General features: G+C 32.1%; 1 protein-coding gene across 8 annotated transcripts in view; it reads left to right on the forward strand.

The window, feature by feature from the left end:
• The window catches only part of NBEA (neurobeachin), a 612,623-nt gene that overhangs the window by 210,179 nt on the left and 387,699 nt on the right, over positions 1 to 14,745 (forward strand). For all 8 annotated transcript variants that reach the window (XM_059902450.1, XM_059902451.1, XM_059902453.1 and 5 more), the window contains 3 exons: positions 1,258 to 1,696; positions 12,097 to 12,251; positions 14,552 to 14,678. In XM_059902450.1, the coding sequence (XP_059758433.1) occupies positions 1,258 to 1,696; positions 12,097 to 12,251; positions 14,552 to 14,678 (721 nt within the window). The remainder of the gene's footprint in view (positions 1 to 1,257; positions 1,697 to 12,096; positions 12,252 to 14,551; positions 14,679 to 14,745) is intronic.

Raw genomic sequence — 14,745 nt, forward strand, 5'->3', positions numbered from 1 at the left:
CAACTAAGCCTGCGAGCCACAACTACTGAGCCCACATGCCACAACTACTGAAGCCCACGTGCCTAGAGTCCACGCTCCACAACAAGAGAAGCCACCACAATGAGAAGCCCACGCACCATGACGAAGACCCAACAAGCCAAGAATGAATGAATGAATAAATAAACAAACAAACCTAAGGGCAGTTTTAAAGAACTTACAGATGTTAATTTCGAAGAGATCATAGACATAATTTAGCTTGCCCTTCTTGTATTACAAAGAATAACTATTAGTTATTAAAGTAATAGCTGCCATTTACTAAGTACTTCATGCAGGAACTGCAAGTAAATAAGTGTGTATCTTATTTTCTTTTTCAACATGACTTTATTAAGTTAAAAGCTATTATTATTCCCATTATACTTAGATTAGATAAATTTTTCAGGGTCATCATTTAGAATTTGGTAACATTTTATTATATGAAAAACTTTATTATAGTGACCTTTGTATAATGAGATTTAATAGAAATTTAACATTTTAAAGATGGTTTTCTTTTTATCTATTTTAATTAGTAATATTATATACGTTTTCATACATATTTGTGATTCAATTTTCACAAATTGAAATTTATATTTATTCACAAAGAATCATCATGAGTATTCCAAAATAATTGTTCTTAAAGGCACATATAGGTTAGATTCGTGAGGCTCACTATTCTATTATCAAAGCATTTATCCTTTTGAACTAATCATTTGACGTGCTTTTTGCAATTAACTCTTTAGAATTTTATGTATTATGTGTAACTTAAAATATATCTTTAGTTTAAATATTTCAATCAGGCATTTCATTATTGGTTACTGAAATACCAAAAAAGATATAAAAGTAACTTAATATTTTTAAGGAGATATTGGAGAAGTATAATAATTTATCTTGCATGATTGGTAGCTAACAAAAGTATAAAAGGGGAGCTTTATATAATAATTATTTACAAGCTGCTATAAGCAATTGTGGTAGGAACTATTTCTCCATGCTTATATATCAATTTTGAAATGCCAGATGATTTATAAAAGAAACAGGGTTCTGTTGATGCTTGCCAAACAAAATGACATGTGTATGTGGTTGATATGTTTTAATCAAGTTGTGTTGTTATGCACATCCATTTAGCAGATTTTTTGTTCCTTGCAGGTTTTCTTTTATTTATTCTAATATATGAGTATATTTTATTGATAATACTGGGTTTTTACTCATGAAGCTTTTTGTTTAAATCAGTTTCTTTCATTACAGAAACACCTGCTGCATTTCCAGACACGGTAAAGGAAAAAGAAACGCCAACCCCTGGTGAAGATATTCATCTAGAAAGTTCCATTCCTCATACTGATTCAGGAATCGGAGAGGAGCAAGTGGCTAGCATCCTGAATGGGGCAGAATTAGAGCCTAGCACAGGCCCTGATGCCATGAGTGAACTGTTATCCACTTTGTCATCCGAAGTGAAAAAGTCACAGGAAAGCCTAACTGAGAACCCCAGTGAAATGTTGAAGCCTGCGCCATCTATATCTAGCATTAGTCAAACCAAAGGCATCAATGTCAAGGAAATATTGAAAAGTCTTGTGGCCGCCCCAGTTGAAATTGCAGAATGTGGCCCTGAACCTATCCCATACCCAGATCCAGCACTGAAGAGAGAAGCACAAGCTATTCTTCCTATGCAGTTTCATTCCTTTGACAGGTAGGTACTGAACTTATTATTTACACTGCTCTATGCATAGAAGGAAAATCAGAGTCTGTTAATTTAAAAATATTAGGAGGGTCTTGAAAACATTATATTTTTTTACTGTAGATTCTTACTACAAAGACTATCAAAGTGACAGGCCGACCGGATTGATCTCATAGTCAGGCATTTTAATAATATGTTTCAAAAAAGGGGGTTCAATATGAAATGGCGGATAGCACATTGAATTGGAAATAGGGAAACACAGATTCTGATTATAATCTATCATCAAGTGACTAGAGTAGATTGGAGAAGTCATTATATATATATATATATGTTTTATATATTATATACATTTATATATACATATATGTGAGGAAACTGGAAAGTAATTGTTTTTTGTTTTAGGGAGAAAAGATCAAGTTAGGAAATCAAATGTTTCTTAAATGTCAAAATAAATATATAGTCAAAATGTAATATATATTCCATAATGTTTTCTCTAAAATAGCCAAACTGCTTTGTCCCAGTGAGACACAGTAATTTTTTAGAGTTTAGAGGTTGAGGTGTGGCCGTAAAGCCATTTTCAGTTAGGATGAATTATCTTTTTCATACACAAATATGATTTAAATTTTGCCTGTAAGCATTTTAACCAGCATCCTACAGATATTTCTTGAAAATTTATTGTGAAAATATGAATGGCATTAGTCTTCATGTCAAATATAAAGAGATAGAATCAGGTTTGTTTTCTATGAACTTAAAGTAGTAATAGGAGATAAAATGTGTGCAGATAGTTGTCTCTAAGATAAAATGTGTTAAGTGTCAGAAGTTTTTTAAAAACTAAAAAAGGAGGGGTATAAAAGGTAGGAAATTGTTTTTTTTTTTTAATAGTTTGGAGGTTCATTCATATAGTTCCTTGGATGTTCCTTATGCCAATTCATATTTGGTTTGTGTTCCCAGGATATATGTGTATTTGTGTTTATGAATTTATATAAGCATAAGCATGTAAGTATTTGTAATTGTGTATATCTATAAATCTTTATCTATAAATAAATGTTATAATAATTTAACTTGGGGTCATAAGTTTTATGTTCCATTTAATTTTTAAGTTCTATACCTAAATTTTGTTAAAATATTAAACAGTAAATACAGAGAATCATTGTAATTTGCATAAGAAAATCCAGTGAAATAAACATTAAGTAAAATATTTCTGTTCTAATTTGGATTATCGTTAGAACAGTTTTTTTCATTAAAACTTAACAAAGCAGTCATTTGAGTGCCAATATTCTTAGCTACTCAAAATTTATTACACTTTTGAGGATATTGCTTTACAAAAAATAGAACTTTCCACTTGTTCCTGGTAGCATTTGTGCAAAATGCAATGAGAGTGGAATCATTCTTCTAAATTGCATAAGTAGAAATGAAATTGAGGAGCACAAAGCATATTTCAATTCTTTTTAGGAGAAGGGTCTCCAGTGTAGTTAATATATGCAGTAGCTCAAGTACTATCAAATGTAAATGATGAGATGATATTGATGAAAGGAAGGGATTGAGGTCTCAGGGGGCGCTGATGACGGATTGAACAGAAGCGGCCTTGCACTGCACGTAACTCAAGTCTGTCGTCTTCAGTGCTCAAAGCCATAATGGGAGGTGGCAGTCTGAAATGAGTTGCCACGGCAAAGAGTATTATTTTTGAAATGCTTTCACACAAATCACTAGGCCCTGCATACAACTTAGTTTCATGCTTTAATGTCATCAGGAGGCACAAATTGGTGTGTCTAATTGTTTGCCACCTGCCAGCAAAATGAGCTGCCAGCCAGCCAGACGGGTTTGATTGTCTGTCAGCCATTCAATAGATTGAGAGTGACAACATCAAAAATTTAACTTCAAACTCTGGAGCTTTGAGCAGCTTTTCTGAGACATCATCCCCACAAGTGCTTCTGGACAACTGCATTTTTCAATTATATTTCCAATATATTGCTACCATTTGCCTTATCTGTCTTAAGGTAGCTATAATTACATTATGAAGTATATAAACATATTTCTGAAGTACTAAAGTCTGAAATTCAAGTTATGACATGTCTTTTAACATCAGATTGAATTCCTTGAAAATAGAACCCAAGAAGACAGGCTTTAGAAGCAAATTTTTAATACTTACAGTTTCAAACACAGAATTAGCATGGGTCTTACTCTACCAATAATGTATTTTTCATTTATATCTTTAGTTGAAAAATAGCTGTAAACTCAGTTGCTCATTTCTTTGTAACTAAATCATACATAATAATATTTTACAATCGCAGTGGAAATCACCTAGGATATTCCTTTTGTTAGACAACAGTTTATTTGTTCTATTGAAAACATGCTAACAGTGTATTCTTTATACTTATTCTAGATTGTAAGTTTGGGAATAACTTCCTAAAACAACTGATGTCAATTGAGTTATGTTAACTTATGCTTTACATGTGGAGTTTCTCCTCACTTAGGATGGCGCACTGATGAATTTCAGTGTTTTTAAGTTTGTAATATCGTTTTCATTCGGTAAATTGCAACATCAAATTTTAGAAACATTTAGACTTAACTAAAATAAACCTTTTCTTTTAGTATTAAATCTTTCGTCAGGTTGTATTATGAAATATTATATAAATTTTCTTATCTACATATATGGGAAATGCTGATTCTTTTTCTTTCATTTCCTCCATTCATCATCTATGCAGATTTAAGTATATGTCTTTGATTACAATGAGTGGCCCCAACAGATGTATATTTATGAATTGTAAAGCACTGAAAATCCTAGACATCTGCTACTATCATTCTATAGATGGAACACACTGTATGTATAGAGGAAATATGATTACGAAACTACAAGAGTTTTTCTACTGTTTTGTTACTATGAAGCGAAGAGGAATATTTATCATGGTTTTATTTCTAAGAGAAGAGTTTAATAATCTCATAATAGAACTTATAAATCTAGTTGCAAAGTTCCCCAACAGTACTGTCTCTTGTGATAGATTTCTGTGTAGATCTATGGTTTATAAAATAGTCTAGCTGAGCTGTATTTTTTTCAGGCATCAGTAACTGTAACTTTTAGATTGAGGGAATGCTTTTCTCTAAAACCACCAATTAAGCTTTGCCATATCCTTTAAACTAAAATTTAACCCTGTATATCCAAATGCTTTTAATCTTTTGAGAATTTTGTATATATCTGTGATTTAGCTCAGTCTTAATTCTCCAGGGATTCCTGAGATGCCCCCTTAGTTTGGACAAAAGACAATAAAAAAAGGCAGAGGACAATATGCTTCTCCATACATTTTAACTGTTGTTATATTTCAGAAAATTATCTTAAGTCTGGGATATCACAAAAAGCTAGTAATTGTGTTGCTTCTCTGGCTAGCATACAATGATCTTATGATTTATACTTCATCCCTTTTGATTTTACAAACCTGCTTGTGTTTCAGTTACTGGGTTTGATATGTTCGGGCAAATTAGTTTGTATTTTTTCCCTCAAACTTTTAATATCCTTGCTTCCAAGTGTTTCATTCTCTGAAAAAGAAAATCTCTGAAATAAAAAATATTTTGTAAATATTATGGGACTAAAAAGCAATATATATAGCCTTCACATTACTGAACCTAAAGTATAAGCTTAGTCTAGGTATTCTCTCTCTAGTTTTTTATCATTAATGTTTTAAATATTAGTGCTAAGGATGACAATTTAGGATAAATAAAAAAGAAATGTTTAGTAGAGATGATGGAATCCTCCTACATTGATTTCTTTAAGCTTAGAATTAAGTCAGAATATGAAAACTTAAAATTACTGCTGAGTACTTCAATTTCTGTTCTTATAGTTTTCTAATTTTTTAAAAAAAGTGTTTTGATTATATCACTTAAAGGATGAGCAAGTAAATGTAAGCTACATTGATTAAACCTGTGCCAGCCTTTACAATTGAAAGTTTCTATGATACCTAGCCACTGAAATCCCAGCTTTTATTATGCTCCAAGTACCCCGGGCATAGTATTTTAAGGCCAGTTGCCAGAAGATGCAGTTTTGACCCAGCATGGTTGTATCCTAATTTCCCCAATGTTGTTGCCTTTTTCTCTCCTGGCATTTCCACAGACAGTTCAGTGAGCTGAAAAAAGCATCTCTCTTTAAAGGGTGGACTAATGAAATACTCAGTTATTTTTCATACATCCTATTTCTCTACTGGTATTCTAAACACTTTACAAAATAGCAACAAATAAATCATGAAAACATCATAAATAAACTTGTGATTTCTAATGAGCTGCAGTAAATTGTAATGCCAACTTAAAAGCAGAAGTAAAATTTTTTTCTTCATAGTTTCAATTTTTTCTTTCAAGATAAATGTTTAACAACAGTTAGCCTTGTTAGATAAAGAGTAATAATCTAGAAATTAGAAGAAATGGCTATCAGTAATGGGTCTCTGTAATTAGGTGTGTGACCCTTATCTATTCTCTTTGGTTCTCTGGGACTCAGTTTCCCAACATATAGAATAATGCATTATTTCCCAAAAGTCCCATAAAGCTCCAAATTCCTAGAATAAATGAGATGGCCTTACAATTTGTCTCAAAAAGTAGCAGATGGTTATGAACTTGGTTAAAAGACCTGAAATCCAGAAAAGATTTGGCATGCCCAGTTTCAAAGCTGTCACCTATTTCCAGGTGTTCCCCCACCAAATGCATCTTCCACATTTATGTCAGAGATGTTTTTCTTAAATGCAATACTGATGAAAATTTTGAAACAATTTCTTGTTATTACACAGTAAAGGCTGAACTTCTTAGTTTGGAATAGAAAGTCCTCATCTTTCACCAGCCATAAGGATCTATTTGCACCCCTTCAATCTTTTATGATTTTTCATATCTCTTTGCCTCATGAAGTTTCTACTATTGAACTTTCCTCTTCTTGGCTGATTCCCATTGGTCCTTTTCAATTCAGCTTACTCTTCCCTGATAAAGCTCATCCTTTATGTTTCTGAAAGTTCTTGTGCATAACTCTATTCAGAGCTGTTATCAAAATACATTGCAGTTGATTTATTTGTCTCTTGTATTTCCTTCAAGTATCTCTGACACGGGTTATGTCTTACTTGTCTTGGTATCCCCTAACTTGTCAGTGTAGCTGTATTCCCTTAACCTGTCAGTGCTCAGTAAGTGTTACAGAAAAGAGGGAGCAAGTGGAAAGAAGAAAGGAATTATTATAGGATCCATGAGTGAGATATAAAACTCACTTGTCTTAATAAGTCACTATTTAAAAGCCATTTCTTATCTTCAGTATCTCGCTTTACACTTAGGACAGTTCTTGAGGTGTACAGATCAAGCAGTATCCTTTTTACAAAACTCACATAACTAGTTAATGGAGATCCCCAAGACTCTGTCTTTGGACCACTTCTTCCATCTATTTGCATTGACTTCTTTGGTGATTTCACCCATGTTCCTGGCATTAAATAACATATAGTCTGATTACTACCAATGTTATGTCTCAGCCCAAACCTGTCTCCTAAACTGAAGACTCATCTATCTGATTGCTTATTCAACATTACTACTTGGATGATTAATAACTTAACAGTTATTAAAAAAAAAACAAAAAAACTGTTCCAACCATAGCAGTCCCTATCTTAGTTAATGGCAGTTCTGCCCTTCCAGTTGCTTAAGGCAAAAATCTTTACATCATCTTTGACTTTTCTCTCATACCCACATCCAGTCTTCTGCAAGTCGTGTTTGTTCTGCCTTCTTAATATAGTCAAAATTTGACCCATTGTTCACCAGTTTCACTTTGCAATTCTGATCCAAATTACTCTCATTTCTTACTTAGATTATTGTAGTATTCTCCTAACCAGTCTCCCCGCCATTTGCCTTTTCCCCCTTGTCTATCCTTAACATAGCAGCCAGCGTGATCCTGTTATAACCTAACGTTATATTGCTCCCCTATTCCTAAGCTTTTAATGGCTGCTGGTCCCACTCTGAGGAAAAGACAACATCTTTACAGTGGACTATAGGACCTATGATCTGAGGCCCTGTTACCTCTTTCATCTCATCTCTTATATCTCTGCACATCACTCAATCTTCTCAGGTCACACTAGCCTTCTTCCTGTTCGCTATCCCATGACACTCTTCCCTAGATACCCTCCTGGCTTGTTCATTCACCCTGTCAGTGTTTCCTCAGATACCACCTTTTGAATAAGTCTTCTCTTAGCCACCCTTCCAATAATACTCCTTATTCCTGTCCATGCTTATTTTTCTCACAACACTTACCACTTTGTATACTATATTTAATCATTTATGTTATTGTATTTTCTGTCTCTCCCTATTGAAATTAAGTTCCATGAGGGCAGAGATTTTGTCTGTTTTATACATTGCTATATCTCAGAACTCAGAACAGTCCCTCACACGTCAGAGTTAAATGAATGAGCAAATCTTAGATCACACCCCAAATCTATGGCTTTGAGATAGGATGAATTCAATGATGGAAAATTTCACACTTACATGTATTTTGTATCACTCAGTGTATTACAAAACATATAATTAATCACTCAGTGAAACATTTTGTTGAAGTGAATTAGATAGAATAATTTTCTGGCTTGTGCTACTTAGATGATAACCTTTACAGCCTTGGCACATGTATAGATTATATGTAGTATAAAGGAATTTTCCACTTCGTTATAGTTTTCAGTCTTAAAGTTGTGAGACAGAAGTGTGAAATTGTCTGGGAAAATATGGAAAGAATATTCATAAGATAGAATAATGCATTTTTTAAAATGTGTGTAGTGTAGAGTATTCTAGATATCCATCAGTATGACTGGCAGATCTAGTAGAAGAACGGAATATGTTAATAGTCTAGATTGGTGGCTCAACTTTTGCGGCTATATTTTTGAAATCCAGATAAAAATTATATGCTCACCCTAGAAAAATGTATATACTCTAAAAATTTGTGTGTTTTTATGCACCCTAATGGGGTACCCGTAAGGGGTACATAAACTCCTAGGTAAGCCTTTTGATGTAGAGGGGGATAAGTAACCAAGTGGAAAATGTTGACTAAGATTTTGTAAGAGCTGAAAATTTTTACTTTCATATATAAGTAGTTGCAAATACATAATAACATTCCAGAAAATAACTAATATGTTATCAACACATACTGGCAAGTATAAACATTCAAATAATTTGTAAAATGTATTGCTTAGGAGAGAGAATGGTCTGAGGTGTTAGGGAATGGGTAGTGTTGGTGAAGAAATGATATTAAGGACCAAAATGGACAGTCCTCTGATTCTAGGTAAACAATTTCAGCATAATAATCAAAGGGGAAATAGTAGTTCTAACAAATGCATAAAATTATGGATTGAGAAAGAATCAGAGAAATCAGTCAAATCCAGTTTCCCACCTCTCTCACCACCACTCTGTGACATGGTCGTCCTAGCCCTTTGAACACATCAGTGTTTGGAAACTGGTGCTCATATAAATTACTAGGGAGTTCTTTCCCCTGTTGGTCCTAATCTGGTATTTGGAGATACGTGGAAATTTCATCTTGTTTCCTTGTCAAATACCTTCAGATTTTTAAAAATTGGTGTAATTTTTTCTCATGTCTTTACTACAATTTTCTAGACTCTCAGTCTTTCCTGACATGACTTGTGTTCTAGATCTACTGTCATCCTAACTGTTCTTTTATGGACATGATGCTTTTGTCATTATTCTTGAAATATGGTGCCTAAAACTATACATAGGACTTTATGAGGTCTGGCAGTCACAAAGTATATCAGGATTATTGCTTCTTTGACTCTGGATACTGTTGCTGAGGTAGACCCAGATCGCATCAGCACTTTTGGGAGCCATAGCAATACTAATGATAGCTAAAATGTTTGTACCACTTATAATGTTCCAGGTAAAGTGCTAAGCATATTATATGCAGTATATCCTTTTATCTTTGTAACAGTCTTATGAGGTACGAACTATTATGAGTCTCATTTTAAAGGTAAGGAGAATGGAGCTTAGAGAGATTTATTTGCTTACTACCTTAGAGGTAGAATTCTAACTCAGGTCTGTTTGACATTAAAAACTGAGCTTCTAGCTACTGTTACTCTATTTATATCCCATGTTGTACTAACTACCAGACTACTGAGTTTGCTGTCAGTGAAGTGTCTGGAGGCTTTCATGTCAATTGCTATTAAATCAGATGTTTTCAGAAGTTTTTTAGTAGAAAGGCATTTAATGTTGTTTGCATTTATTTACAAGCTATCATTACAGGTTATTGAGATGAACATTTTTTTCCCTCATTCATATAACTAATTTTTCATAATACATATCTCATACCCTCAGTACTTGACAAGATGCCTGTAGTAGCCTGTTACAGAGAGCTTTTGTACAAAGTTGGTAATGATAGGTTAATCAGGAATCTTTGGTAATAGTTTTTTCTACCGTCTACAGATTTGTCTCACAGCACTGTCAATCAGCCTGTGTTTCTGTATTTTATCCATAAGGATTTTACTGAGAGATTTAGGAAACAATATTGTAGTTTTACTAATGACTTCTTTTCAAATCAAGAATTGATCATTTTCTTTTCTTTCTAGATAGGCAATGAAATAGTTTAGAAGTTTAGGGAAGAGTTTTGATGATAAATCCAAAATATTAGTTTGGTTTCTTTTCTGTTGATCTTTATGTAGATCATTGTAACTAAATACCTTATCTTGGAATCAGAGAATTATTTCACTTTAGAAAATGGTAACAGTTATTAACATTTATAAGGCAGCTCATAATTGACAAAGTTCTTTTAAATACAGTCTCATTTAATTTCTCCAGTCATATGTGAAGTGGCATTTGTCTTGCCATTTTTACTGAAAAACTGAAATTTAATATCACATAGCTTGAGAGTGATTTAGTCCTCAAGCCTTAATCTTCTAACTCCACATCCTGTATTCTCCATAATGTCACACCACCTCTCAGTGAAATAAATGAAGGTATTCAATGACGAATGATCAATGAAGGGATTGAAAGCATAGTGTGTGCTTTTGGAAATTTAATAAGATAGTTGAAAGTTCGAGGTTGAGTCTGATGAATTTGACACTATCCATTAAGGAAAAAAAAAAGTATCCAGAAAGAGTTAATGAAGAATTTTTTTGGCACGAGTAAAATTATTTAAGATTATAATTACTTTGGTCACAAAAAAAGTTTTAAATACCCCTAAAATTGAAAATAATAATTCTTATAAATTTAGATTTTTTTACATTGACAAAGTCATTTTTCTTTGAAAATCATTGGTATTAAGGAAGTTTAAGCCATAGACTTATTTGACAATGAGCCATTGATATAGTTTCCTTTAAGTAGAGCTTTTTAATGAGAAAATTATAAAATATAAATACATTTAAAAGACCTAGTTTAGATTGGATATTTTTTACTGTCAGTCATTAGTTTTCAAGCATTATATTTGAACTTAAAATATCTCATACATCTACTTTCTAGATAAATAAGTTCAATGAGTAATGCTTGAAAGTATTTATTAAATGGAGTTGGAGTGCTGTAAACTTTGAGAAAAATGAAGCTTCACTGAAAGGAAGTAAAGATATTTATTATGTTAAAGAAATAGTTTCTTTATCTTTTAAATTGACCACTATTCGCATCCATTTATTATTTAAGGTTAATACAGATGTTAAGTTCAGAAATTTTTTTTTATGAAATTCATTTAAATATGCTAACGAAACATGAGGAAATTTTCAGCTTCTAAGTTCACAAAGTCAAGGTTTAGAAGCTAAATAGATCTTTTACCAAATGTCTATTGTATCCTCTCAGTTCTCTTTCATTATAATAGCATTCCTACTATGAAAAACAACTCAATATTGTTCAGGAAAGTAAAGTTTAATTTTATTATGCCATTAGTTGTTATTCCATATTTCTTGGCTTAATATTTAGCTTTACTATGAGTAAACTTCAGAATTTGGCTTTCAAACGTTTTTATGACTATTTTCCACATTTAGAATATGATGGAGATAGGATGAACATTATATGTATGTATATTTTCACACAAAAAAATCCCTATATGCATTGGTAGGCGGATTCTTAACCACTGCGCCACGAGGGAAGTCCAAAAAAAATCCCTATATGCATATGAAAAATATCTACCTTGAGCACACATTTTTCCAGTTTTCCCAGATTCAGGATTATAGACCACATGTCATCTTAAAAAAGATTTACAAATTCTAGATTCTACATAAATGTTTGCCAAATGAATTATAATAGTTAACACACTTTACAATATATCCTTAATGTCTATATCCTTTTCACCAATTAAGTTGCGATCAGGAATTTAAAAAAAAAAAAAAAAAAGGAAAAAGAAAGAAAAGAAAATTTGATGTTGATTACATGTATCTGCCATAGCAGGATTAGAATTCATCTTAGACCTTGTGTTATTTTTCATCATTTCTTTGCAGGAGTGTCGTGGTCCCTGTTAAGAAGCCCCCTCCAGGTAGTTTAGCTGTAACCACTGTAGGAGCCGCTGCTGCTGGAGGTGGGCTGCCAACAGGCAGTACCTCTAATATATTTGCTGCTACTGGAGCTACACCAAAAAGTATGATTAATACAACAGGTATTGTCTTTATCTATTTTTGTGATACCTCATCTTTTTCTTTCTGTTTTCTGTATCTTCATTTCTTCTGCTTATTTGATATTAAAAATTAAAATACCCTGATCATTTAAGATTACCTTAACCTTTAAGAAGTTTATTCTTCATGTTATCTTTCAGAATTTATGGTTCTAGGGTGTATTTTTAGTTTGAGAACACTGTGGGTTTTGTTTTGAGTATTCTCAAAACATGATGCTATTTCAGAGTGAACTCAGATTGCTGAAAGATATTTGGGGAGCAAAACCAAAAGATAATTTGAACACTGACATTTGATATATAAAAATTAGTAAATTATACCAAGAATATCAAGGTATATTAAATATATTAGTGACAGAAAATAGATTTAGTGACATTTACTGGTTGAAACCTAATATGTATTTTTTACCAAGCTCCCCTGAGAACCTTGACGATATGCAAGAGCCTCAACTTGACAAAAAGTACATGTGAATAAGAACCATTGTTTGACATTGAATTAATTTATATACTTAGATTACAATTATATCCAATTCATTGTCCAACATTTTCCTAATAATTCTAGAAGCAGAAAATTCCAAATCACTACAAATTTTAAAAGCCTGCCTAAAATAACCTTTTTTTTTTTTTTTTGGTAAATTTCCAGAAATGTTCCTGTTGATTATTAGCTAAATAAATCCTTACCCAAATCTTTGTGATTCCATTTTAGGTATTTATACAACGCAAGATGATCCCTGACTTTTCTTCCCTGACTATAGTAGCCTTCTCTTCTCCAAACTGTATAGCCTTGAACTTTTACATCTATTATCATTACTTAGATTATTCCCATTTTTATTAATTTCATAGCTCTTCTTTGTGCTTTCTGTATTTATCTTGTTTATCATACCACCTGAGTCTGACATATCATGAACAGCACATTTATGGGGTTGTAGTAAGTAGAATGTACTCTATCAAGCATATTTATGTTAGCAAATAAACATCATTAATGGAATTGTGTTAAAGAACAAAACATCTTTGATTTATGTATATATATATATATATATATGTATATATATGTATATGTATATATATATATATATAAATATTTATATCTGACTTGTCTGAAGACTTTATATAAAGTTTTTTCTCTCCAGTTTACAGTCTTACTCCTTTACTCATTCTGCTTTCTAGAAAAAGGTATAAAAATGTTTTCCTTTTACCAAAATGTATACTCAGAAAAGTGTTAAGATTTTTAAAATATACCAATGTAGTAGAAAGAAAAAATCTACTTTTGGTGTTTATTGACTAAATCCTAACTCTTTAAGAGATAAGTAAATGAAAAAGCAAGTCATCTCTTTTTTATCTTTATTTGAAACAAGGTATGATATTTTCCTTTAATTCCTATTCTATGAATTAATAATAGATATGGGAAATGATGGTAGCCAGAAGTCCAGTGATAGTATAAAGCATATATTACAATAAAAAAAGTAAGTAATGAACATCCTCCTTAGAAATACATATGTACAGATACACAAACACACACACACCGACACACACACAAAGAAATTGAGGGCCAACATCTAAACTGGACCCAAGACTAGTTTAGATTTCGACATACACATGCTGTGTAAGTGTTGTGAAAATCCCAGTTTTATGGGAATTAGTGTTAGATAAGATAAAGATAAGATAATATTTAGGAACACTAGATGTCCCTCAACTCCACTGCTATTAAATATATTTACATGGTGTTAATATAGGAAAATCTGTTCTAAAATGGCGTCTTCATATCGTTGAGGAGAACTCATTATTTTAAAATCGGGTACAAATCTTATACTCATTATAGCCCTTCTTAAGCAATCGTTTTATCAAAATAAGCACTGATGCTGCAGTGCCACAAATTTATGTTGAGACAGTTTATTGCAAATTATATCTTATATGATGAAAACTAAAAATATAACAACATAGCAATAAAAACAGATAAATTTTTCACATCTAAATTTGCATTGTTTTATCAGCCTCATTTTACCTAAAATTATTTTCATTTGTTGATGTCTTTTATTTATATCCCATTTGTAATTTGTAGTTTTGTTAGAGTAATATAAGTAAATAAACTGGATTTTAATGCAATAGCTATTTTTAATAATTATAAAGAGTTATTAGTGTACCGATGGCCAAATGATTTTTTAATGGCCAAATTCTATTTTGAAATTTACATGAATATTGTTTTCAAACTCAGATAGTAATGATGTAATGAAAATTATTTTGTTAAATAAATTTATACTTAAGGCTAAAAATTATTATTTTGGGAACAGGTGCCGTGGATTCGGGGTCCTCTTCTTCCTCCTCCTCTTCTAGTTTTGTGAATGGTGCTACCAGCAAAAACCTTCCAGCTGTACAAACTGTTGCTCCAATGCCAGAAGATTCGGCTGAAAATATGAGGTATACATAACTATTTGTTTTTTTACTCCTTTTACTCCCTTCCTCCCACCTCAAAAATAGTGAAACA

The sequence above is a fragment of the Balaenoptera ricei genome, chromosome 18, assembly GCF_028023285.1.
Source record: "Balaenoptera ricei isolate mBalRic1 chromosome 18, mBalRic1.hap2, whole genome shotgun sequence".
NCBI lineage: Eukaryota > Metazoa > Chordata > Mammalia > Artiodactyla > Balaenopteridae > Balaenoptera > Balaenoptera ricei.